Source organism: Culicoides brevitarsis, chromosome 1 (assembly GCF_036172545.1).
Source record: "Culicoides brevitarsis isolate CSIRO-B50_1 chromosome 1, AGI_CSIRO_Cbre_v1, whole genome shotgun sequence".
Taxonomy (NCBI): domain Eukaryota; kingdom Metazoa; phylum Arthropoda; class Insecta; order Diptera; family Ceratopogonidae; genus Culicoides; species Culicoides brevitarsis.
The window spans coordinates 5,341,993-5,368,163 of NC_087085.1; the positions used below are offsets into that span (position 1 = coordinate 5,341,993).

Consider the following 26,171-nt stretch of genomic DNA (forward strand, 5'->3'; position numbering starts at 1 on the left):
TAAAAAAAAGTGCACTCGATTATATAATTATTTTTTTTTTTCGTGATAAATAATGAAAATATGTTTTTTTGCTCCAAAAAAGTTCTCGTGAAAAAACTTTTGATAATAATTGTGAAAATTTTGTGGATTCTTAAATTTTCGTTGAATAAAAATAGTTTTTAATTTCATAAAAAAAAATATTTCATGAAAAAAAATTAATAATAAAAATTATTTAAATTTATTTGCAGCTAAAAAAAACAATTACTTTTGACGTTTTTGTTGTAATCAGTCAAAATTGATTCAAAAGCGTTACAAATTATAAACGATAAAATGTTATTCATGTTACATTTTAAAGAAATCGTAAAGTTACTGTAAAAAAAAAGTTTTTAAAAAAATTTATTATAAAAATAAATATCAGTGTCATCACAAAAAATTCAACAAAATTTTATTACCTACACAAAAAAAGTTAAAGAAAAATATAAATCAGTGCAAAAATTTTTTCTTTTGGAATAATTTGGATTTTTACCAACACACACTCACAAACATAAATAAATAAAATAAAAAAAAGGTAAGCAATTTTTTTTTGTTTATAATAAAAAATAATAATTTTTTATGAGTTATGCTAATGTTTGTATTCGCGGCGCCATATACATTCAATACTTGCGAAGTGAAGTTTTGAAAAAATTTTACCGGCAGTTTATCGCTTAGAAGTAGATAAGTAGGAACTGCAGTTTATTTATATTTACAGATAAAATTTTATGACGCAAGAGATTTCGTTGAATTTTTGTTTATCTATCTGATTGGCGGTCTGTTCTGAGTTTGGCGCGTTATTTTATAAATATTTTCAATTAGGCCCCGTGGATTTCCTTGTACTGTTTAATATGCATAAACTGCATGCGAAATGTGAACGGGATTTCCGTAAATGAGAAATTTATTCACGTCGAGGAGGAAATTTTATTTTAAAGTTGGAAGAGTTTGAATTTTTATTTAAGTTTTTAAAATTTTATTTTAATATAAAATTTATTAAATTTAATTTATTATTTAAAATTTTATTTTTTTTAATTTTATTTTAAAATTTATTTTTTTTTTGAATTTATTTTAATTTTTTTTAAATTATTTTTTTATTTTTTTTATTATTTTATTATTCATTATTTTAATTAAATTTATTGCAATTAATTTAATTTTAATTAATAAATTTATTTGTTATTAAAAATTAATTTATTTTAATTTTTAAAAAATAATTTTTATTAAAATTTTAGTATAAAAATTATTTTTAAAAACCTGAGTTTTTTTGAAAATTTTAATGAAATTTTCACATTTTTAATTTTTATAAAAAAAATTTTAAATAAATAAAAAGTTTAAGAATAATTTTTTTATATTTTTGAAAAAAATTGTAAAATATTTTTAATTTCTTTTGCTATAATTTTTATATACCTAAATATGCTTAGTTGGAACTAATTGGAATTTTTTATTTTATTTTTTAATAATAAAAAAAAATTAAGATTTTAATGATAAAATTATAAATTGATAAAATTTTTAAATTAAAATTTTAAGATAATTTTTTTTTTAATAAAAAAAAATTTAAGAAAAAAATTAAGATTTTAATGATAAAATTATAAATGATGATAAAATTTTTATAATTAAAATTAAAAAAAAATAATATTAAATAAAAAAATTAAATTTAAGAAAAATATCATGAAAAATTCAAACCTTATGATAAAATTTTATTTTTTTGAGCAATTTTTGTTACTTTCTGTGATTAAAAAAATTTTGATCATAAATTTTTTAAAAACTTATTTTTAACAAGAAAATTCAAATTTTTAATTATTAAAAATTTTTCATAGAATTATTTCATTCGAAAGGAATTTCACTCGAAAAATCAATGAATTCCTCGTAAAAACATCGATTTTCATAAAATTCCCTCCTCATTGTGCAAAAAATAATTCTTAGAAATCTTACGCATTATAATTGCTCATTCACTTCACTTTTTACTCTACTTTATACATATAACGTATATTTGCTCATGAACATATGACTCACATAGAACATGCTCTTGAATTTTTTACCCCTTTTATTGACCTTTTTTCTGTGTAAGTTCGTCAACGTGAAATAATGAATGATTGGCGCTCATATCATTATTTCATCATAAAAAGTACACACAAAAAACGGGGACAAAAAACCGAATAAATTACTCAAATTATGAATTCAAAAGAACAGAACGATTTATTAAAATTAGGGGAAAATAATGAATTTTTTTCGTATTTCACTTGCTTTTGACGCAAAATTGCAAAGCAAAGCAAGAAAAAAAATGTAGATCAATCACCTTTTAGTAAGTCTAACAAAAGTGCAGTGAGACATTTATCAAGTTATTGCTAATTAAGTATTAGAAGCTTACCTTTGTTACAATTGTAACACAAGCTCCTTTCATACAATGTACGAAAAAAAAAAAATAAAAAAAAATCAAACAAAAGAAACCTCAGAAATTTTTTTACTAAAATTTTCCATTCATATGAGTCAACAAAAAAAATATAGAAAAAAAACTTGAACTTCTAGAATTTTTTTATGACACGTAATAAATGCATTTTTCGTTGTTTTTTTATGCAAAACAATGCAGCAAAAATTTTTTTTCTCTTTTTTTTATTATGATTGTTATGACAGACCACATCGCGATAACGAATGCTAATGATGCATCTCTAAAGACTTTACTTTTTTTGCGTCTTTTGTTCGTTTGTTTCTGAATTGGAATAAATTTGCCGCTTCATTGAATCTCACGTGTTCTATTCAAATTCGTAGTTTTTTCGATAAACTGTCATTTTGTGTCTGTTTCTTATGTTTGGAAACGATTCTTTCGAAATGTAAATCAATAAAACACGTGCCAATACATTCTTTTTGTCTGTTTTTAGTTTTATGTGTTCTGCGGAAAATTTTCTTGAGATGCTAAAAATAATACGAGAAAAATAGTTTTGTGTGAAAAAAATATTTTTTTTTTAAATTAAATTATTTTTTTTAATTAAATTTAAATTTTAAAATTAAAAAAAAATTTTTTTTTTTTAAAAATTATTTAATTAATTAATTTATTAAATTTATTTTTTTTTTAAGTTTTAAGATTAAAATATTTTAATATTATTTTTAATTTTTAAAAATTTTTTTTAAATTAATTTTTAATTTAAAAAAATTAAAAATTTTTATTATTAATTTTTTAAATTTAATTATTTTTAAAATTAATTTAAAAATTATTTTTAATTTTTCGAATTATAAAAAAAAATAATAAAAAATAATTTTTAAAATAAAAAAAAATATTAAAAAAATTATAAAAAAAATAATAAAAAATAATTTTTAAAATAAAAAAAAAATATTTTAAAATTAAAAAAAAAAAATAATTTAAAAAATTATTTTTCATTAAATTTAAGTAAAAAACAAAAAATTATTTTTTTTTATTTTAAAAATTAAATTTAATTTAAAAAAATTTATAAAAATTTTTAATAATACAATAATTTTTATTATTAATTTTTAAAACTAAAATTTAGAATAGTAAAAATAAAAAAAAACAATTCACTATTTTTTTCATAGAAAAAAAATTTTTTTAAATTATTTGAAAAAAATTTCTCATAAAAATATTTCAATAAATGCGCCTTAAAAATAATTTTTTGGCAATTGTTCGTTTGTTGTAAATGAATATAAACATGAAATTCCGACCAACCGACAAAAATAAGACATTTGTATTAATTGATTGGCGGAAATATTTGGCATTTTCAAGACAAAAACATTACACGAAATTTCATAAAAATTTTAAATTGCATGCGTCGTCGTCGTCGTCGCAACTCGCTTTGATTCATCAATTTTCAATCACAATATTGACCACTTAATTGGCGTTTAATTCCATCATCTATCAATATTTGTTTTCAATTTGTTTCGCGCTTCAATTCAAGGCGCCATCCATGCATTTACAAAAAAAGCGCAAATTAGACCTTGACCGTTCTATTTCCACTCTACTTTATCTTTTTCTCCCGAACAAGACGATGAAATATTGTTTGAACAAATAAATAGGTCAAGTTCAGCCTCTCATGTAATAAAATAATGATACTTTATAACGAGATATTACCGAGAAGAAAAAAAACCTGAAGACAAGCTGAATTTATTTATAAAACATCATCTCATTATTATGCAAATATTCGTTACAGAAAATTTTATTTTGTCGCCCGTTTTGAAGTGAACTTGAAGCAATGAACGAAATTTGTTCAAGAATTAATTTTAGAAGCACTTGTGCGGAAATTTGAATCCAAATTTTAATGAAATATCGAATAATGAACGATCAAAGGTCTTCTTTGTTGTGGCTTGCATATCAAATTTTATAATAAAAATTTTGTAATTTGACGCCAAATTTTGTTTCGTTTCTTGTAATTTTCATAAAAAAATTTCATAATAATTTTTTTTTGTTTATTTGTATTTTTTTTTTGCATTGTTTTTGCTAAAAATCAAAATAAACATGAAAAAAATTGATGATTGAAACATTTTTGAATTTTGGAATGTCAGTAAATTAATTAATTTAATAAAATTAAATAAAAAAAATTTTAAAAAAAAAAAAAAATATTTTAAAAAATTAAAAAAAATTATTTTAAAAAATTATTAAAAAATTAAAATTTTAAAAAATTAAAAAAAATAATTTTAAAAAATTAAAAAAAAATATTTTAAAAAATTAAAAAAAAATTATTTTAAAAAATTAAAAAAAAATTATTTTAAAAATTAAAAAAAAAAATTATTTTAAAAATTTAAAAAAAAAAAAAATATTTTAAAAAATTAATTTTTTAATAAAAAGATTATTTTAAAAAATAAAAACAAAATTTTTTTAAAAATTTGGTTGAAAAAAAAATTATTTTAAATTTTAATTTTTTTTTTAAATATTAGTTTAATTAAAAAAAATGAATTTAAAGTTCAGAAAATAAATTTAATTAAAAAAATTTTTTTCACTCTCGTTAATAAATTGAAAAATGACACATGCAATCCAAAACCGTAAGTCAGCAATTAAACAAGAAACCAAATATTTATTCAATGATTAAAAGTCTCGTGTAATTGGGAAAAAGTGTGTGTGAATCATTGCGCGCATCGCTTCTGATAAGGAAATGAACTGCAAATTACCGTACAAATTAAGTGAGCAATTATTTTGTAATACATCGACGATAACAATGACTGTCGAAACGCATGCGAGAGGTGCTCGTGATAAGAATTCTCTTATCATCACGTGAAGTTGCGCACATTTTTAGCATATTTAATGAGAGTCATGATGATTTTCCGAACAAATTTCGTAATTAATGACAAAATTCTTCTCTTTTTCTCTCTTTTCAGATTTTTTGTGCTATCGACGAAGGAAAAAAGTGTCAAGAATTTATTATTAAACAAAAAAAAAATCGACATCTGTTCAACTTTTTCTTGTGATCGCCATAAGAGTAAAAAATCCATCGCAAGTTGGATCGAAAGAAATAGATAATGACAACACCTGCAACGAATACAGGAGGAGTAACGGGTGACAAGCATGACGGAGGCACAGGACAGACAAAGTTAGAGCCAATTTTGAAAAATGGCCACGAGATGGCGCCCCTCAATTCGCGCGCTCGTTCAGATGGCGGCGGGCAAACGGTGACAATTGTCGTATCGCCGCCGCATCGCGGTAGCGTAAATTCACTCGGTGGTGCGAACGATGATCCCGATCGGGCAGCATGGAGCGGAAAAATGCAATTTTTCCTCAGCATCATCGGATATTCCGTCGGTTTGGGCAACATTTGGAGATTTCCGTATTTGTGTCAACAGAATGGCGGCGGTAAGTAGCGAAAATAAGTTTTCATTAAAAATCAATCAAAGAGCATGTTGAACAACAAAAATAACAACAACGTAACAGCTGTAGCAACTTCTAAACCATTTATTAATTTTTTACGGAGCAAACTTGTTATTTTATACTCAAAGACTTGAGTACTTTTGAATTTTTTTCGAAAAAACATTTTTCGAAATTTTTTCGAAAATACTTTAGATAAAAAACTCGATTTGGAATTTTTTTCGAAAAAAAAATCTATTTTCGAAATTTTTTCTTTTCAAAAATTTTAATTTCGAAAAAAATTTTATCAAAAAATTTAATTTCGAAACTGTTTTTTTTCAATAAATTTAAAATATTTTTCTATGATTTTAATTTCAAATTTTTTTTATGAAAATTTGAATTTCGAAAAATATTTCTTATAAAAAAATTTGAAAAATTTTGTATTTTCGAAAAAATTTCGAAAATTTTTTTTCGAAAAAAAAAATTTTGATTTCAAAAATTTCGAAAATTTGAATTTTGAAAATTTTCAAATTAAAAAAATGTAATTTCGAATATTTTTCTGTTTAAAAGTTGGTTTTCGAAAACTTCTCTGAACAAAAAATTTAATTTCGAAAATACTTTACTTAATAAAAATTTGAACTTCGAAAACTTCTATGAACAAAAATTTTAATTTCGAAAATTTTTTTTATTGAAAATTTGAATTTCGAAAATTTTTCGAATCACAAATTTCAATTTCGAAAAAACTTTGCTTAACAAAAAATTTAATTTCGAAAACATTTTTATTCGAAAATCTAATTTCGAAATTTTTTTTATACAAAGTTCTATATTTTTTGTGAAAAAAATCCGTCAAGTTAATAACATAAATTTTCAAGCTTGCCGTGTTATTAATAAAATTTTTATATTCCGTCAAATCCACTTTACTCGAGTAAAATCAAGCCAACAACTGACACAAATTTGCATAAAATGATACTTTTCACTTATTGATTTTCCTCCGTTCGACACGAAAGTGCAGAGAAACAATGTTGTTGTTGAATTGAAAAACAACAAAATTTTCCCCTCATCCTCTTGAAAACACGTAAAAAAACAACAAAAACACGCAACAAGGTCGTTCTCTGACACTGTTATATCAATACAAAAAAGTTATAATTTTATACAATGTATGTTCGAATCGAACCAGAGACACATTGCAACAAGCTTCGACGAACGTTGTTATGTAAAAAAGTATAAAATTTCATGCATTGATGGATAAATTTAGAATAACTCATGAATTATTCAAGCCATCAGGAAAAAAAATCCAACAACGAGGAAAAAGTGACCCACGTAACATTTCCAACTAATTTTTTTGCGAAGTTACTTGCCGCGATTTATTTTTAGAGAGAGCAATTTAATCGATATAATTTATATTTAAATGTTTGTTTTTATTTTTCAACTTTATGTAATTTTAACGAGCACTTCGTGACCATCAATTCATTCATAAAAAATGGTCTCGAATCGATCGAAACTTGGCTGAACGATTATTCGAACAAGAGAGACGATTTGCGGATCAGTGTCTGTGTTATTTTGTTGTCACTTTCGAGTGTTTGGAAGGTGTTGTTGCTCCAATCAATTGAAAAAGTCGATGATCGCATTCATTTGTAAATGTTGAATAAAAAAAGTGAACGGCGTAGAAAATTGTTGTTTATTTTGTGTAGATTTAATTTTGTTCGTTTGTTTTCCTTTCTTAGATAATTTTTTCCATAAGAATTTTCTCATTTGTAAATATTGGTAGAAAAGATTGTAAGAACGTCCTTCAAGAAAAAAAAGTTTCTTTGGAAAATTTTTCATTTTTTTCCTTTGAAAATAAATATTTTTTTAAATTCAAAAGTTTTTTTTCAAAAATTCACAAATTTCTCTCTTGAGGTCTTAATTTTTTCTCTTCGACTTCAAAGTTTCTCTCTTGAAACTTTAAATTTCTCTCTTTGACTTCAAATTCTCTCTTGAGGTCTTAATTTTTTCTCTTCGACTTCAAAGTTTCTCTCTTGAAACTTTAAATTTCTCTCTTTGACTTCAAATTCTCTCTTAAGGTCTTAATTTTTTCTCTTCGACTTCAAAGTTCCTCTCTTAAGGTCTTGAAATTTTCTTTTGAGGTTTTAAAATTCTCTCTTGAGGTCTTGAAATTTTCTCTTGAGGTTATAAAATTCTCTCTTGAGGTCTTGAAATTTTCTCTTGAGGTTTTAAAATTCTCTCTTGAGGTCTTGAAATTTCCTTTTGAGGTCTTCAAATTCTCTCTTGTTGTTTTGAAATTCTCTCTTGAAGTTTTAAAATTCTCTCTTGAAACTTGAAAATTCTCTCTTGAGGTATTTAAATTTCTCTTGAGGTCTTGAATTTCTCTCTTGAGGTTTTGAATTTCTCTCTTGAGGTCAAAGTCTCTTAAAAAAGAAGAAAACTTAGAATCACTTTCGCTAATTGCCTTCGCCATTCAATCCAAATCAAGTTCGCCTTGATTCAATATCGTGCGATAACTTTCACGCCGCAGTCCATCAGAACAATGACAGCGCACTATTTCTCCTACTATTAAATACTCACTCTTATCCTGTAATTAAAAAAAGCAACACACCCCCTTATACTTGTCTTACACTCATCCATTAGTCTCGCACGATTAGTGTTGTTGTCAAACAAACAATTGATTTCTTTCACTTAACCTCGACTCGAGCTCTTGTTTACACAAATTTATTTATCTGTTGATCAAACAAATCAAAGCCCATCCGACGATACGATGAAAAATTGATCAAAGCTCGTATTTCGGATATTTTTCATGCGCCTTAATTAATCAGAGCGAGATATAAATAAATGCCTTCGGGCGTCATCAAGTTTCCCAAAATCCCTCTGTGGATGATGGACACGCAATAAATTTTCGCCCAAAATGAAACTTTTTCACGATAATTTATGATGCCAAGCCAAAGCTGTGCATTCAACTCACAATTTTGTGACCTAAATGAAATTTATATCCGAAATATGTTTGCTCGCCTGAAGGTGACACTCGTCTAAAAGTATTCGATCCAACACTCGACACAAAGCTTACGGGATAAACTCGGTTATGCAAGATAGAGATAAGAACGGCAAAAAAGAGCTGCAGGATTTATTTGCGAAAGTAATAGAAATTAAATTCGCGGAAATTTGAAAAAAAAAGTTTGCCTGACAAACGACATTAAAACGGAAAAAACTTTCAAGGTAACGACTTTAAAAGGATGATCGAAATTAAATTTACTTTTTTTTATTTTGTCATAACGAAATTGATATTACTTGTCAACGCGAATGTTACGTGACTCCTGATTAACGTTCAAGCCTACATGAAATAATGTCAACGACGTGAATTGATCAAACAAAGGAAGCAACCCACACATATAGAAACATATAGATTAAGTCAAGTAAATTCTTATTAAAAGAGAATATTTAATGAAAATTCGTGAAAATGACAGAGAGAAACAGATAAAAACAAAAATAAAAGCAACTGGTACGTAAGGAGCGAAAATGAAAATATTGAGAAGGAATTAACGATAATTTTGACTTTGAAAACATTTTCTAATGAGACATTATTTTAAAAAGCTTTTACCACATTTTGAACGAATCTCATTATGTTTTATCAAGAAAATTTTAAAAACATGAGAATTTGAAGAAAAATAGAAGGATTAAAAAAAATTACAAAAAAATTAAATTTTAAAAAAATTTAAAGAATCGTAAAAATTAAGAAAAGTTTATTTAAAATTAAAAAAAAAATAAAATTATTTTTTCTTTAAAAATTAAAGTTTATAAAAAAAATTAAAAAATTATATTGAAAAAAATTAATTTAATTTTTATTTTTTTTAATTTAATTTTTATTTTTATTTAAAATAGATTTAAAAAAAATAAAAAAAAAATTCAAAATTAAAAAAATATTTTTTAAAAAATATTTTAGAAATTTATTATTATTTACTTTAAAAAAATATAAAATTTTGAAAATTAAAAATTATTAAAATTTAAAAAAAATTTAAAATTTAAAAAAAAATTTTTTTTTTTTTAGAAAGCCTTATTAAATTTAGTATTTTTTAAAAAATATGAAAATTTAAAAAAAAAAAAGAAAAAAATTAAAAATAAAAAAAATTATTTTCAATAATTAAAAAAAATTAAAAAAAATTATTTAAATTCAAAAAAAATCTTTTAAAAAAATTTGAAAATTTTAAATAATGTAAAATTTTATATTAAAAAAATAATAATAGTAATAAATAAAAAATAAATTTGATAATAAATAAAATAATTTTTATTTTTTTTTATTTAAAAAATAAAATAGATTTTTTAAAAAAAATTAAAAAAAAATTTTAAATCAAAAAAAAAAAAAATTTTTTTTTAGAAAGTCGGAAAAATTTGAAAAAAATAATCGTTAAGTTTTTCCATTTAACCACAAAGAAAATTCCATCTATTTTTATCATCAACAATAATGGTTTGTTATGATATTATTTCATGCTCCAACCCACATTAAAAGGAAAAACTTTTTTTTTTCATCATAATAATTTCCATATTTAGAAATAATGAAAATAACATTATTATTTTCTATTCTTCTATTTAAAAAAAAAAGAATTTTCTGGTCACTGAACGACTTTTCCCGTTACTTCAATTATTTCCTTCTCCAATAAAACACAGAAATTTATCAACATTAGCGCGATAACGAGACATCTGATGAAATTGAAAAGCAAAAGAAAAAAAAGTCATGAATGAATTCTCTCTCATTAAAAAGTTTCTACAAACGTCACCCATTTATGTCACACACCACAATCAATCTCGTGTGTTAGCGTTTGCGGAAATTAACGTCACAGAGCCGTCGTCAACGGTTGTCGTTGCTGCATTCTCATTTAAATTTAAAACATCTGTGTGTGTTTGCAAGGCAATTTATTATATCGAGAAGTACAAACAAAATATCGCAAATGACGACGACGCGACATTATAACTTGTAATAATGCATAATGCAATTATAGTGATTTAATTTATTTATTTTAAATTGCATCACAGTGACTAACAATGGACTAACCACAGTTCTTCTTTCGGTTAATCTATGGTTAAACATTTGAATGTCATAAAATTTTGTCATGTATTATTTTATAAAAATTTTTTTTTCAAGAGATATCATGAAATTAACACACGAAAGAACAAAAGTACTTAAAAATAATTTAAAAAAATTTAAATATAAAAAAAAATTAAATATTTTCTTTTTTCAAAGTATTTTTTAAAAAAATATATCGGGCAGTATTAATTTTAAATTTTCTAATTTAAATAATTCATAATGAATTAAAAATTTAACTTAAATTTTAAGTTTTAAATTTTATTTTTCTTTTCACATATCCTCCAATAGAAATTTTCTTTTTTCAATTTAAAAAATAAAAAATTTAATTTAAAAATTAATTTTAAAAAATAAAAATTTTTAAAAAATTAATTTTAATTAATTAATTTTAAAAAAATAAAAATTTTAATTAAAAAATATTAATTTAAAAAAAAAATAAAAATTTTAATTGAAAAAATAATTTTAAAAAATAAAAATTTTAATTAAAAAATTAATTCAAATAAAAAAATAAAATTTAAAATTAAAATTTAATTAAATTTCTATCAAAAATTAAAAATTAATTTTTTTTTTTATTAAAATCGGGTTCTAAAATGTTTCTGATTCCTAAAATAATTAGGTATCTTGAAAAAGTAAAAGTTATCTTCCTAAAATAAAATTCTAATTAAAGAATAAATTTTATTTAATGAAGAAAAACAAAACTTACCTTTTCCAAACATCTTCTTACGTAACATCCATCCTTCTCAAGAACTTTCTCGCTGTAAAAAATTGCAACATAGACAAAATCGGCGCCATATGACTAATGTTACCATACAACGCAAAAAAATCAACATTTGCTCCGACATGTTTGCTTTAAAGCAATCCCAGACAATTCAATTGATTTTTTTTATTTTTTCTTTCTGGTTTACTCAAGTTCTTTTTATTTAATTAAATCACAAAAATTTGTTTTTCTTAACCACAAACCAGTCGTTTCCATTAGTTTTTCCAATGTTCGTTAAAAAAAATATTATTGGAAAATCATCAATTTGAAAAGTTTTTAAGCCTCACTTTGAGTTTAATGATGAACATTAAACCTCAGAACAATGGAAATTCGTTATTGTTCCGTACTTGGCATGGCAGGCGAACAAAGCCATTAAAAAGTTATTATTGCTCTTTCTATTCTGCAATTGAGTGCGCTCGTTGTTCAATAGAGGCAAAAAAAAATCCATTGTTTGGGTTCGAGTAAGCAATAAATAGCTAGATAATTGCAAAGTACTGTTCATCTAATCAAGCACGATAAAAAGTTGCTTCCTGACAGATGTTCGCAGATTTTATCGGAACGAAAAATGGAAGAGTTGATTTTTTTTTCTGCATTACAAAATGTTGCATAACGCTCCTTTTTTTTGTTCAGGAAAAGCATGAAAAAAGGGCAATTTACGTAACACTTGACTTCAGTGACATTGCCGACAATTTTATTGATTCTCGATTCATGAAAGCGAAATTGGGTCACTTTCGGTAAATAATGAAACGAAAAAAAAAACGAAAGTTCTGAATTAAATAATTGAAGTGAAAAAAAGGCGACGAGACATTAAAAAGAAAATTTCATGATCTAAAAAATTTTTTCATTAACATTAAGACAGGCAATGAGGATGTCATGCACTCAAAATTTAAAAAAAAAAAAAAAAAAAAAATTTTAAATAATTTTTTGAACAGAAAAAAATTTTTAAAATTATTTTTTGAACAGAAAAAAATTTTTAAAAAAATTTTTTGAAATACTTTAAAAAAAAATTTTCAAAATTTAAAAAGAAAATTCCAAAATTTCAAAATTTTTTTTTATGACAAAAAATTATTAAAATTATTTCAAAACTTTTTTTTTAAATATTAAAAAAAATTTGAAAAAAAATCTTTTGGAACAAAAACATTGAAGAAAAATTTGGAACGGCCTAAATAAATAAAAATATTTTAAAATATTTTAATTTAGCTGCAAACGCCATCAACATACATAAAAAATTACGTAAAAATGTATGTTTTTGTGACACGTGAAATTTATTAATAGACCAAAATTTCAACATTTTTGCATCGAAGGCGCTGCAATGAAACCTTTAATGAAAATTTTCAATATTTTTAGAAAGTCACCTGTCAAAGAAAATCTAACGTCAAATGCTCTTGAAAATTTCCGACCTTGATAAATTTAATGTTCATAAGGTACACCGCAGTTAAAAGTACAAAATATATCATAAATATTATTTTATTTTGGGAAGCACGGCAAAAACTGAGAAATTGCGCAGTTAATTAAAAATAAATCAATTTCATGTACCAAAAATTTATTTATAGCCAAAATTTTCTAATTCATCATTTTTTTGTACATTTCTATTAAATCACAAAAAATAAATCTTGAACTGATATTATTGATTGAAAATGGAAAATCAATAAAACTGAATGAAAGTAAATAAATTTAAAAAATGATTTATTTACAGTTGATTAACTCGCCTCGTATCGCAATTTTTTTTTTTTTTTTGCTCAATAAAACTGGATGAGGTGTAAATATTGACTCATATCACAAGAATTTACCGGTTTATTTATAGATTTTACGTGTCTCGTAGATTAAAAAGTCTACGTAATTGGATTATCAACGTCTACTCTATGAGTAACATATGACGTTATCTGTTCATAATTTATGAAAAGTTATTTTAAGTCGCCGACACTCAAGATGGCCCATTAACTCAGTTGGTTAGAGTGTCGTGCTAATAACGCGAAAGTCGCAGGTTCGACCCCTGCATGGGCCAGAAAATATTTTTTTTTATTTTATTTCTTTTTGTAAATAATGAAAAAAATTTAAAAATTTCGAATTTAGATATAAATTAATTTTTTTTTTAAATCATTAAAGAAATCATTAAAAATTATTTTCATCAAAAATAAAAATAAATAAAAAAATAAATTTTTAATTATTTAGATTTGACTTTATTTTTTTAATTCATTTTATTGCAAAATATTTTTTTTTAATTTTAAATAAAGTTTTTGATTTTGATTAAAAAATTAAACAAATTAAATAATAAAAAATCTTTCAAATATTAAATTAATTAAAACTAAAATAAATTAAATTAAAAAAATATTTTAATTAATTTTATTTAAAGATTTTTTTTAATAATTAATTTTATTAAATTTTTAAAAATTGGTTTAATTTTTAATATTTTTTTTCTAAAAAAATCATTAAGTTCAATGTTAAAATATCTAATAATCGAATGTGTGGGAATTTTCAATAAATTCTTGAATATTTCATTATAAAAAAAAATATTTTTATGAAGGGCATCATATAACGAGTTATTGATTTCATTAAATTATCGATTTCGAATTATTAATAAAATTCTTTTTTTTTTGTACTTTCAGGTGCTTTTCTTCTGCCATTCATGATAATGTTGATCCTCGAGGGAATTCCGCTATTTTTGATAGAATTAGGTATAGGTCAACGAATGCGTTTGGGCGCATTAGGCGTATGGAATACAATTCACCCCTGGTTGGGTGGCATCGGTATCTCATCATGTATCGTAACACTCTTTGTCGCTATTTATTACAATGTGATCATTACTTGGTGTATCTTCTATTTTATAAATAGTTTTCGTGTAAGTATTTTTTCTTTTAATTTTTAAAATATTAAAAAAAAATTAAAATATTAAAAAAAATAATTAATTATTTCTAAAGAAATTGAATTTTTATAAAATTTAAAAAAAATAATTTTAAATTTAAAAAAAAATTAAATAAAAAAATTTAAAACAATTTTTTAAATAAAAAATTTAAAATTTAAAAAATATAAAAATAATTATTTATTTAAAATAAAAGAAAATTAAATTAATTAATTTTGATTATTTAAAGTAAATAAAAATAATTCAAATTTTAAAAAATATTTTTTTTAAAATTTTTTTTAATTAATTATTATTTATTTTAATATTAAAAAAAATTTAATTAAAAAATATTTTTTTCATAGACGACATTACCATGGTCTTCGTGCCCGTTAAATGCCACAAGCGTTAACGGATCTTCGCCCATTGAGGAATGCGCGCAATCCTCAGAAACGGCATACTTTTGGTACCGTCAAACGCTCGACGCCTCCGCGAACATCGAAGAAACGGGCGGCTTCAAATGGTGGATCGTGCTGTGTTTGCTCGTTGCTTGGGTCGTCGTCTTCTTCATCGTCATGAAGGGCATTCAGAGTTCCGGCAACGTCGTTTACTTCACGTCGCTCTTCCCGTACATCGTCTTGACGATTTTCTTCATTCGCGGAATCACGCTGAAGGGCGCTGGCGCCGGCTTAATTCACATGTACACGCCGAAAATGGAGAAGCTGCTCGAACCGCAAGTTTGGCTCGATGCAGCAACGCAAGTTTTTTACTCCTTTGGCTTGGCATTCGGATCGCTAATTGCATTCGGAAGTTATAATACGCCGAAGAACAATTGTGTGCGCGATGTCATTCTCGTTTCGTGCTGCAACGCATTTACGGCGATTTACGCAAGTGCTGTGATATTTGCGATTTTGGGATTTAAGGCGACGGCAAATGTCGATCGTTGTATCGAATGGAATCGGAAACATTTGACGGAATTGGGATTTTTGAAGTCTGTTGATGCCATTGAGACGGATTATGATCTCGCCATGCGATCGCTGAATCAAACAATCATGGATTCGTATAAAATTGAAAATTGCAGTTTGTCGAAACAACTTGATGCGGTAAGTTGATAAATCCTAAAATTATAAAAAAATAATTTTATCAAAAATTTTTAAAAAATTTCGATTTTTGAGGCGTATTTAGTAAAATTAAAAAATTATTTAAAAAAAAAATTAAAAAAATTTTAAAAAATATTTAAAAAATATTTAAAAAAGTATTTTAAAAAATATTTTAAAAAATAAAAAAAAATAAACAAGCAAAGTTAAAAAAAAATAAATTTAAAAAAATAATAAATTAATTTTTAAAAAATAAAAATTGTAATAAAAATTTTTTCGCGCAAATTTAAATTTTTATGAAAAAAATATTTTTTGAAAAATTTTTGAAAAAAAAAAAAATTTTTTCAACATATTTTTATAATAAAAATCTGATTTAATGAAAATATATTCAACGAAAAAATTTTAATAATTTTTGAAATTGACGTGAAAAATGAAATAAAATATTTTTTTTGAAAATTAATAATTTTAATAAAAAAATAATTAAAAAAATTTTTTTGAACAATTTTTAATTTTTTTTTTCATTTTAGGCTGCTGAAGGAACTGGCTTAGCTTTCATTGTCTTCACTCAAGCCATTGTTGAATTGCCCGCTGCTCCAATTTGGTCAATTCTCTTCTTCACGATGCTCCTTTCACTCGGTCTTGGTTCTCAAATCGGCATTCTCGAGGGAATGCTTTGCACAATTTTCGACATCGATATTTTCAAGAGGATCAGCAAGCCATATGTTACGGGTATGTACCTAATAATTACAATTCGATAAGAAAAAAAACCCGAAAAACCAGATAATGAATTAATTATTATTTCACGTATTTATCAATCATTCATGCTCGTTTCGGACGAAAAAAAAACAGGTGTTGTCTGTATGTTCTGCTTCTTAATTGGTTTGCTGTTCACAACGGGCGCCGGCGAATATTGGCTCAAAATGTTCGATTCGTTTGCGGGAACAATTGGACTTGTCGTTGTTGCGCTTTTGGAGATGATCGCCGTCATTTATGTGTACGGACATGAGAAGTAAGGAAATTTCACGCGAAAATTGTTTTTCTTGTCTAATGCCAAAACTTTGCGTTGTAGATTCACCGAAGACATTTATCAAATGACGGGCATCAGGCCAGGATTGTATTGGCAACTGACATGGCGTTACATTGGACCGACAATAATGGTTTTGATTCTCGGCTCGTCAGTTATCTCGATGGTTATGAAAAATCCCACGTATGGCGCATGGAATGCTTCACTCGTAAGTTACTTTTTATTTCTTTTTATCGAATTATTAAAAATTTTTTAAAATTAAAGAAAAATATTGTAAAATAATTTAAAAAAAAAAATATTTGAAATATTCCTATTTAAAGAAAAACTTTTATAATTTAAAAATTCTTGAAAAAATTAAAAAAAAAATTTTTTGAAAAAAAATAAAAAATACGCATAAATACTCTTTAAGAATTTTTTTAAAAATTAAAAAAATAATAAAAATTATTTTAAAAAATTTTAAAAATTAAAAAAAAAAACAAAATTAAAAACATTTAAAGTTAAAAATTTTTAAAATACAAAAAATTAGAATTTTCAAAAAAAAAAAAATATTAAGAAAATTTTAAATCAATTAAATTAAAAATTTAAAAAAAAAATTAAATTTTTTTACAAAAATTAAAAAAAGAAAATTTTAGAAATTAAAAAAGAATATGAAAAAGTTTTAAAATTTAAAAAAAATTAAAAATAAAAAAATAAATCCGAAAAAATTCAGAAAATTTTAAACTAATTTTTAAAAATATTTTTTGAAACTTACAATTTTTTTTTCTTTTTCTCCAAATCAGGGCAAAGTCGTTGACACAGCGTATCCAGATTGGGTTATGTACATCGCCTACTCGATGATCCTTGCGGGAGTTTTACCCATGCCGATCGTCTATCTGCTGCGAAGATTCCAAATTTTGAAGGTCGACTTGGATATCCATCAAGGATCGATTCGCCGAAATGAGACAACTGCATCAACGAAGGAAATGATTGATGAAGATGACGTAAGTACAAAATTTGCATACGAGCTTTCACAACACGTACTCATCGCATACACGAGACACAAACACAAAACCTCAAGAATTTCAATTTTTTTAAGTGACTAACATTAAAATCGAATCAAATCTTTTTTTAATGGATTGACAACAGATTTATCGATTTTTCCGTCAAAAGAGACAATTTTCTTTAAAAAAAAACGAAAAAAAAGGTCAAACTTTTAATTAAATTCACCGCACGTTTGACCAGATTTGTTTTCCGCGAAATTTATGAGTGAAATGATGTTTTTATCATTTTTTGCACATTTGCATACATTAACATAGTAGGTACACGAGACACAAACACGACACTTGCTGCTGTTGTAAAATAAGCAATAAATGGTGCTTTTAACGTTCATTTTATGTCTTCTTCATGCGAAATCCTTTCCGGTCCATTTAAAATATTAAATATTTGTCCATCAAGCGCACACAGTTCGTCAAACGTTACTTAGCTTGCTCGTAATTTTTCGCCACATTGTTAATAAAAATAATAAATAACCATTAAAAAGAGGCAGTAACCACAACAACTCGTACTTGTCGAGCGGTCAATGGTTATATAATGATGTCATTGTTCTAATTTTTAATGTTTTAGGTTGAAGCAATGAGAGAAAATCTTTCATGTTACATTACGAAGCGGTTTGAATTAACAAGAAAGCGATTTTCAAATTTTTCTTAATTTTATTTTTTGTTCAAGAAAGAAAAAAATATATTTTTTGGATAAAGTTTGTTCTAAATTTTAAAAAAAATTATTTATTTGAGAAAAACTTACAAATTTTCATTTTTTTTAAATTTGAATTAGTAAAATGCGATTTTCAAATTTTTAATTAATTTTTTTATTCAAGAAAGACAAAAAAATAATTTTTTTAGATGATTTTTGTTTTTAAAAGAAAACTTAACAAAATTTTATTCTTATTATTTTTTGAAAAAATTAAAAATTTATTTTTATTTAAGTTTGAATTAGAAAATGGCGATTTTCAAATTTTTAAAATTAAATTTAATTTTTTTTACATATTTTATTCAAGAAAGACAAAAAAAAATTTTTTAATCATTTTAAAAATGAAAAAATTTAATAATTGAATAAAAAAAATAATAATTTAATTAACTTGAAAAAAAAATTTAAAAAATTATTTTTATTTAAGTTTGAATAAGCAAAATGCGATTCTCAAATTTTCAAAATTATTTTTTTTTTCAATTTTATTAATTTTTAATTTTTTAAAATTTTATTATAAAATTATTTTCGAAAATTATTAACAAAAAAATTTAATTCAATTTTTTTATTAATAAAGGATAAAAAATAGAAATCAAATTTTCTCATTGCATCAACCTCATCTACTCTAATTTCTTTACTTTTATTGCTAACGAAGGCAAGGCAAAAGACACACACAACAATGTTTATCTAATGTAATATACCGACATTAATGTCCGGCTATGAAATTTGTTTTGATGTGCAGGAAAACAATAAGATTTAATTACGAAACTGTTGCGTTTTCCTTACAAAAATAATCAAAATTGCTTATTTTAGAACGTTTGCAATAATATTTTATTAACACACTAACCAACACGCTAGCTACTAACTTGATTATCACACAAGTATTTAATGGTTTTCTCTTTTTTGTATCTATCTTTCTCTCTTTTTCTGTCTTGCTTCTACTAACAAACGGAAATTTTTTAAAAATTAAAAAAAAATAATAATTAGATGATGAGTCCTGATATGCCTCCGCCAAATCAACTTGCTCCAAATACACGCTTTACCATTGGAGACTTTGATGTAAGTTACTAACAAACGAAATTCTTGTCTATCGAAATTTTAAGTTTTTCTCAAAGGGAACTCATTTTTATTTAAAATTTTTTTTTCTAAAAAAATGGAGAAAATAGCAAATTTTTAAAATTTTTATAATTATTAAAAAATTAAATTATAAAAAAATATTAAAAATTTTTTAAAAAAAATTTTCAAATAAAATAATTTAAATTAAATTATTAAAAAATTAAATTTAAAAAAAAATATTTTAAAATTTTTTTTATGAATTAAAAAAAATAATTTAAAAAAATTTTAATAATTTTAAAATAATTTTTAATTAAATTATAAATTTAATTTAATTTAAAATTATTATTTTTTTATATTTTGTAATTTTTTTAATTTTAAAAAATTTAAAATCTTTTTTAAAATTAATTTTTTAATTTTAACGAAAAAAAAATTTAAATTTTTTAAATTTAACAAAAAATTAAAAAAAATAATTTTTAATATTTTTTTTTTTAAATAAAAATTTGCTTGAAATCCATTTAATTTAACAAACGATAAATTTAACCTAATTTTATTTCAACTCATTTGAGATTTTCCATCAACTTATATGTTTTCCCTATCCAATATTTTCCCATTAAAAAACTGCTTCTTATGCAAAAAAAAAATATAATTTTTCATGATTTTTGTAATGCAAGCCAATAATAATTCCCATCACAATTTGATTAGATTTCGATCAATTTAATGTAAAAAATATTATTTTTGATGATTTCACATTTTAAAATAATTTTTTCAGTTCCCAAGATAAATATTTACAAATTATTACAAATCAAAAAGCAAAAAATATTCACGAAAAAAATTTTTTTTTCTTCTTTCTTATTTGCAAAGAATCCTTAAAAAATTGCATCAAACAACGTGGTTTGTTCCCATTACTAAATGTGAATTAATTTGATCATATCATCAATTTTTATTTGTTAAATTCAATTAAAAACTAACAATTTTTCCACACGATACCAAAGTTATAGACAAGAAATGCCGTTTAGCTCTCAACGTTTCACCAATAAAAAAAATGATTTAAAAAAATGTTGCTGCTTGTTGTTAAAAATTAGCGCGTTAACTTCTATCTAACTAGACAAGAGTGTTACCAAAAAAAAAAACTAACTGTGTGCTCAGTAAATTTAGAAATATATTTAATAAGCAAAAAAATATATGACAATATCGTAAAAAGTAACTAAATGGTAAATAATTACTAAAAATTTAAGATTTTTAGATGTTGCATGGATTTTTATTGCACGTTTTACTTTTTTTTATGCATGACACATAACAAGCACATTGTAAGAAAAAGACGTTTCGCATTCAATTTTTTGTTTATAAATTTAATGCGAGATGTGAAAAATTAAAATTTTTGTTTTCATTTTAAAAAAATTAAATTTTCGAAGATATGTTTCATGAAAAAAAATGTGATGTTTAAAAAAAAATAATTATTAAATATTTTTTTAATAATTATTTTAATAATATATTTTTTCAATATAAAAAATTATTAATGATTTTAAAATAAAAGAAAAATAATATTAATTTTTATAAAATAAAAAATTATTTATAATTTGAAATAAAAAATTATTAAAAAAAAAACTTAAAAAATTTCAAATGAAATTAATTTTAAATAAAAATTAATTTAATAATATTTAACGAAAAATTAAATTTTTTGAACTATTTTTTTAATAATTATTAAATAAATAATTTTTTAATAATTATTTGATCAATATAAAAAATAATTATTGATTATAAATCAAAAAAAAATCAAATATTATTTTTAATTTGAAATAAAAAAATTATTTTAAAGAATCAAAAATTTTCAAATAAAATAAATTTTGATAAAAATTAACAAAAAATGAAATATTTTTAATAATAAAATTAAATATTAAATTAAATAATAATTAATAAAATATTTAATTATAAATATAAAAATATTATTTAAATCATTATTTAATATTTATTTAAAAAAAATATTTTCAATTTTAATTTCTTAAAAATTTATGATAAATTGAAGTTTGAAATATATTTTAAATTAATTGTTAATAATTTTTTTCTCAAAAATTTTTTTTTCTTAATGAAACATAACTTCGCTAATTTTTTTCTTTAAAAAAGTAAAAAAACAAATATATTTTTAACATCTCGCATCAAAAAAATTAATGCGAAACGTATTTTTCTCACATAAAAATGACTCAATTAATGCACTTTCAGTCACGATTACAGATTAAAACTTTATCCTGTCACAGGATTCCTTCCGTTCATAAAGTTTTAATCTGAAATCGTGCAAGGTGAGTGCATCTTGTCCTCATTAACGTTGTAAAGTTCTGTTAGAGAACATGTTTTTGCGTGTACTTTTCGTTATTTATTATTTTCTGTTGGGAAAAAGTCACTCCGAACAACAAGAACTACATTGTCCCTTGCTCCAAAATTATAATTCGTTTCGTTTATTCGCCAAAAACTACAGATGTTACTTCACAGGCTTGACTTTAAGTGCTAAAGTTGATTTTGTGATAAAAACTGATGCTCCTCGTGCCAATATAACTTCGTTGGAGGTTCATTCCTCGAAAATTTCGGTTCTCACGAGGAGTTGGTGTCGAGAATTACCTAAAATAGAGGAAATTTTGATTCATTCGAATGAAATAGGCAAAATTGAAGAAGATGCTTTCGTACTTTGTGAGGAGCTGAGGTTCATTGACTTGAGCGAAAATGGATTTAAAACACTTCCGAGCAATATTTTTCATAAAAATCCTTTTTTGGAAGAGATTTCGGTGACTTTTAATGAACTTCTTACTGAAATAAGCCCAAAATTGTTCGAAAATCTTACGAAATTGGTGAAAACTCGTCTTGGAAACAACAAAATTGGTGAATTTTCTATTGATTGGCTGCCAAAAAGTATTCAACACGTGGAAATATTCAAAAATAACCTTTTTGACTTGGAATTCGACCCGATCACGTACAAAAGTCATCCTCATTTGGAATTTATCTCCTTTGAAAACGACAATTTCCTCTGTTCCAAGTACAAAAACACAAAAAAATATTTTTCTGAAAAATTAAAAGTTCGAGTTGCTGAATTTTCAGGCAAAGCAACGTGTTTAAATGAAGAAATTTGGCTCAAAAAAGTCAAAGAACACAAAAATTGGTCAACTGAAGTAATTTTTGGGAAACTTTTGAGAAATACAATTTTCGAAGTTCAACGAAATATTGATTTATTGAAGAAGGAACACACGAAATTGGAAGAAGATATGCAAGTTACGAAGAATTTTGTTGATAAATTCATGGAAATTGTTCAAGGAATCAATAAGCGAGTCGTTGCTCAAGCAACTCAAGATAGAGATGTGTCTCATTATTTCACGACAATAATTGCGCTGTTCTGTACTTTGCTTGCCTTATCGTTGGCGACGACGTGTCTAATCATTGGCAAAGAAAAGTTGATAAAAGTTCAGGGACAATGTTTTAAAATTATTCGACGAGACGAGACAAAAGTTGCACAAAATTCGAATAATACGGGATCGACCTAAAATTAAATTTTAAAAAATTTAAAATAATTTTTTTAAAAGAATTAAATTAAATTAATTTTTTTTATTTTAATTAGAAATAAATTTTTTTTTATTAAATTTTAATTTAAGTTATTTTTTTTTATTTTAATTTAAAATAAATTATTTTTTTTATTAAATTTTAATTTAAGTTAATTTTAAAAGAATTAAATTAAATCAATTTATATAAAAATCTAAATTAAATTTAATTTATACCTATTAATTTAAAAAAAAATAAAATTAATTTTTTAAAAGAATTAAATTAATTTTTTTAATTTAATTTAAAGTAAATTAATTTTTTTTTATTAAATTTTAATTTAAATAAAATTTAAAAAAATAAAATTATTTTTTTTTAAAGAATTAAATTATATTAAATTATTTTTTTTTATTTAATTTTAAATAAATTATTTTTTTTCATTAAATTTTAAACTTAATTTTTTTAAAAGAATTAAATTATTTTTTCATTTAATTTTAAATAAATAAATTTTTTTTTTCATTTAATTTTAAAATTAATTTTTATTAAATTTTATTTTAATAAATTTTAATTTTTTTTTAAATAAATTAATTTTTCTTTAAATTTTAATTAAATTAAATTTTAATAAAATTTAAAAAATATTTTTTTAAACGAAAAATCGAACCAAAAATAATAAAACATTATTTTTTGCATGAAAATAATATAAATGTTCACTTTTTACAATGTTCTTTAAAAAAATATCCGATGCTTCAAACTTGCGCTTTATCAATGTCTTGCACAAAAAAATCATTTCTACAAAAAAAAAAATTCTTGAAGCATCGTTAGTTTAAAAAAATCAAAAATTTTTTCCTTACTAATTTTTCCCTCGATTTTTTTCAGGATTTCGATGACGATGACTTTAGCGGACCCGCATTGGGAGGTCACGTAAAAACGCACGATTCAGACGATGATGATGACTACGATGACTCTGACGCTCCAACAATGGGCAAAATAATCACAAATGGCTTCAGCAACGGACAAAACAAGTCTCCGGCGCATCATCATCATTTGAACAACAACTTGAATACTCGTAATAACCTAACGATACCTACATCAAAGAAACCATTCAAAATGGAAGTTGTAGATTTTTAATAATTTTTTTTCTAATTTGCGTAAAAATATATTCAAAATACAGGAAGGAAAAAAAAAATGACAGATATTTAAGAGAAAAGATGTATAAAAATCAAAAAAATATTTTTGTACAAAGTACAGAGAGAGAATTTGCAAGAAAATTTTATGTTACTATCTCCCATGATGATATAAATATTATTAATAAATATAGGAATTAAACTGTCAGGTCATCTATAGTGATACAAAAAAATTAAATAAGTGTGTAAAAATAAGAAAAAAATTTAAAAAAAAAATATCGTGCCAGGATTAAATATTTATTATTATTATTTTTTTGCACTATGGAATAAAAAAAATATTTAATTTTTTTTATTATTTTTTTTAAGTTACGAGTCTCAAAAAAAATAAAAAAAAAATCAAATTTTTAAACAGACTCAAAAAAAAATAGCTCTTAATTTAGTACCAAATTAGAAAAACCAGTATTATTAACGAACGACATACTTTTAATATTAAGTTTTCATTTTTTTTCAAAATTATATTTTTTTTTATAAAAATTAAAATGTAAAAAGTCATAATCGAACCTATATACAAAAGAGAGCTTTCGTGTTTCCATATTATGAAACAAAAAAAAAAGAGTTTTATAGAAATGTTTGAAAGTTTAAATGAAAACTTTAGAAGCTGTTGTGGTTTTAACCCCTAAACTAAATTAATTGACTATATACTATAAGCCATATATATATATTTATTACAATACAAACGAAAAAAATGTCCTTTCTAGACAAATTATACCAAATTATTAGAAAGACTGTAGAAAACTTATCAAAAAAAAAAAAAAACATTTAATCGAAATTTATATTATTATTATTATAAGTTAATTTAACTAAAAAATTGATATTGTTGCCAATTATAGTTTATAATTAATTTTTATCATTATTTTGTAATTATTATAAAAAAAAATGCTGTACACGAAACAATATTTATTTTAATGATTAATATTAATTATAACTGTTCTTATGATTTTTAATTATTATTATTAATGTGGCGGACAAAATTAATTTTTTCTATATTATATATATAATATTAATAATAATATATTTTAATATAATATAATATAATATATTGTTATATTATTATAATATATTATAATAATATTATTTTATATTATATGCATATAATATAGAAAAAAATTAATTTTGTCCGCAGCTTAAAAAAATAGATGTCTTAAACTTAATACAAACTTGCTACAAATACCAAACCGGAAAGCAATAATATCTGTATAACTAATCATTTATACCTTCTAACCCCAAAAAACAGCTAATTATTAATTTTATTTATCTTGTATAATTATCTTCCGAATTTATTAAAAAATATTTTCCCTTAAAAACCTTCAAAAAAAATTAATATTAATCTCAAAACCTATTCAATGGTAGTGATATAAACCAAAGACTTGACTATCTCAACTAGAATAGTGCAAAAAAAATACACAGCTTTGGTACCTTAATATTAGTTTTACAAAAAAATATAACTTTTTTTATAAAAACTATTTTATTATTGATAAAAATATTCAATCAGTATTTTTATATAATAAAATGTTTGTTTAAAAAAATATATTTAAAAAAACATGAATAGGATTAATTATAAGAAGCATAATATTTTTGGCTGCAAATATTTATTATTAAACAAAAAATATTAAAAAATCGCTTGAAAAGCATTTTATTTTAAAATCCATATAAAAAAACAATTAAAAATAGTTTGGCTTGTGTCTTAATAAGACGTGTAACGTTCATTATATATATTTTATCAAGTTTTATAAAAAAAAACAATCGATGAATTTTTTGCAGTTAATTTTCGCGGAAAGTTTTAAAATATTAAAAATAATATTTATATTTGCCAAGAAAGTATCCATAATAATATAAGATATAACAAAAATATATATGAATGAGAAGAGACTTCCTTATAAAAATAGACGTTTTATTGATTGATGTACGTATTTGTAAATAAAAAAGTAATATAATAATATTATACATTAAACATATATGATAAACAACTTTTAAAGGTTTAATAAAAATATTAATTTTTGTTCAATTATTTAAAATAATTTTTAAAAATTATTAATAAAATAAAAACAAATAAATTTTTATTTGTAATTTTTAAAAATTTTTTAAAATAATTAAACAAAAATTAATATTTATATTAAACCTATATT

At 22.7% G+C, this 26,171-nt stretch overlaps 1 protein-coding gene and 1 non-coding gene across 4 annotated transcripts; both read left to right on the plus strand.

The window, feature by feature from the left end:
• Window positions 1-379: 379 nt before the first annotated feature.
• Window positions 380-24,250, plus strand: LOC134834637 (sodium-dependent neutral amino acid transporter B(0)AT3). 3 transcript variants are annotated; one of them, XR_010162175.1, is made up of 11 exons: window positions 380-547; window positions 5,323-5,794; window positions 14,220-14,452; window positions 14,815-15,552; window positions 16,074-16,275; window positions 16,396-16,555; window positions 16,616-16,778; window positions 17,350-17,550; window positions 19,277-19,348; window positions 20,207-20,556; window positions 23,738-23,869. XR_010162175.1 is itself a non-coding variant. In XM_063849376.1 (9 exons), exons 2-9 carry the CDS (start codon window positions 5,464-5,466, stop codon window positions 23,987-23,989), a joined length of 2,280 nt encoding a protein of 759 aa, XP_063705446.1. In that variant the 5' UTR covers window positions 380-547; window positions 5,323-5,463; the 3' UTR covers window positions 23,990-24,250. The 3 variants fall into 3 exon arrangements, 1 of the variants encoding a protein (XP_063705446.1); XR_010162176.1 differs by having other exon boundaries at window positions 20,338-20,556; XM_063849376.1 differs by lacking the exons at window positions 19,277-19,348; window positions 20,207-20,556 and having other exon boundaries at window positions 23,738-24,250.
• Window positions 13,545-13,618, plus strand: Trnai-aau (transfer RNA isoleucine (anticodon AAU)). Its single transcript has one exon. It is a non-coding gene; the product is annotated as a tRNA-Ile (tRNA).
• Window positions 24,251-26,171: the final 1,921 nt, after the last annotated feature.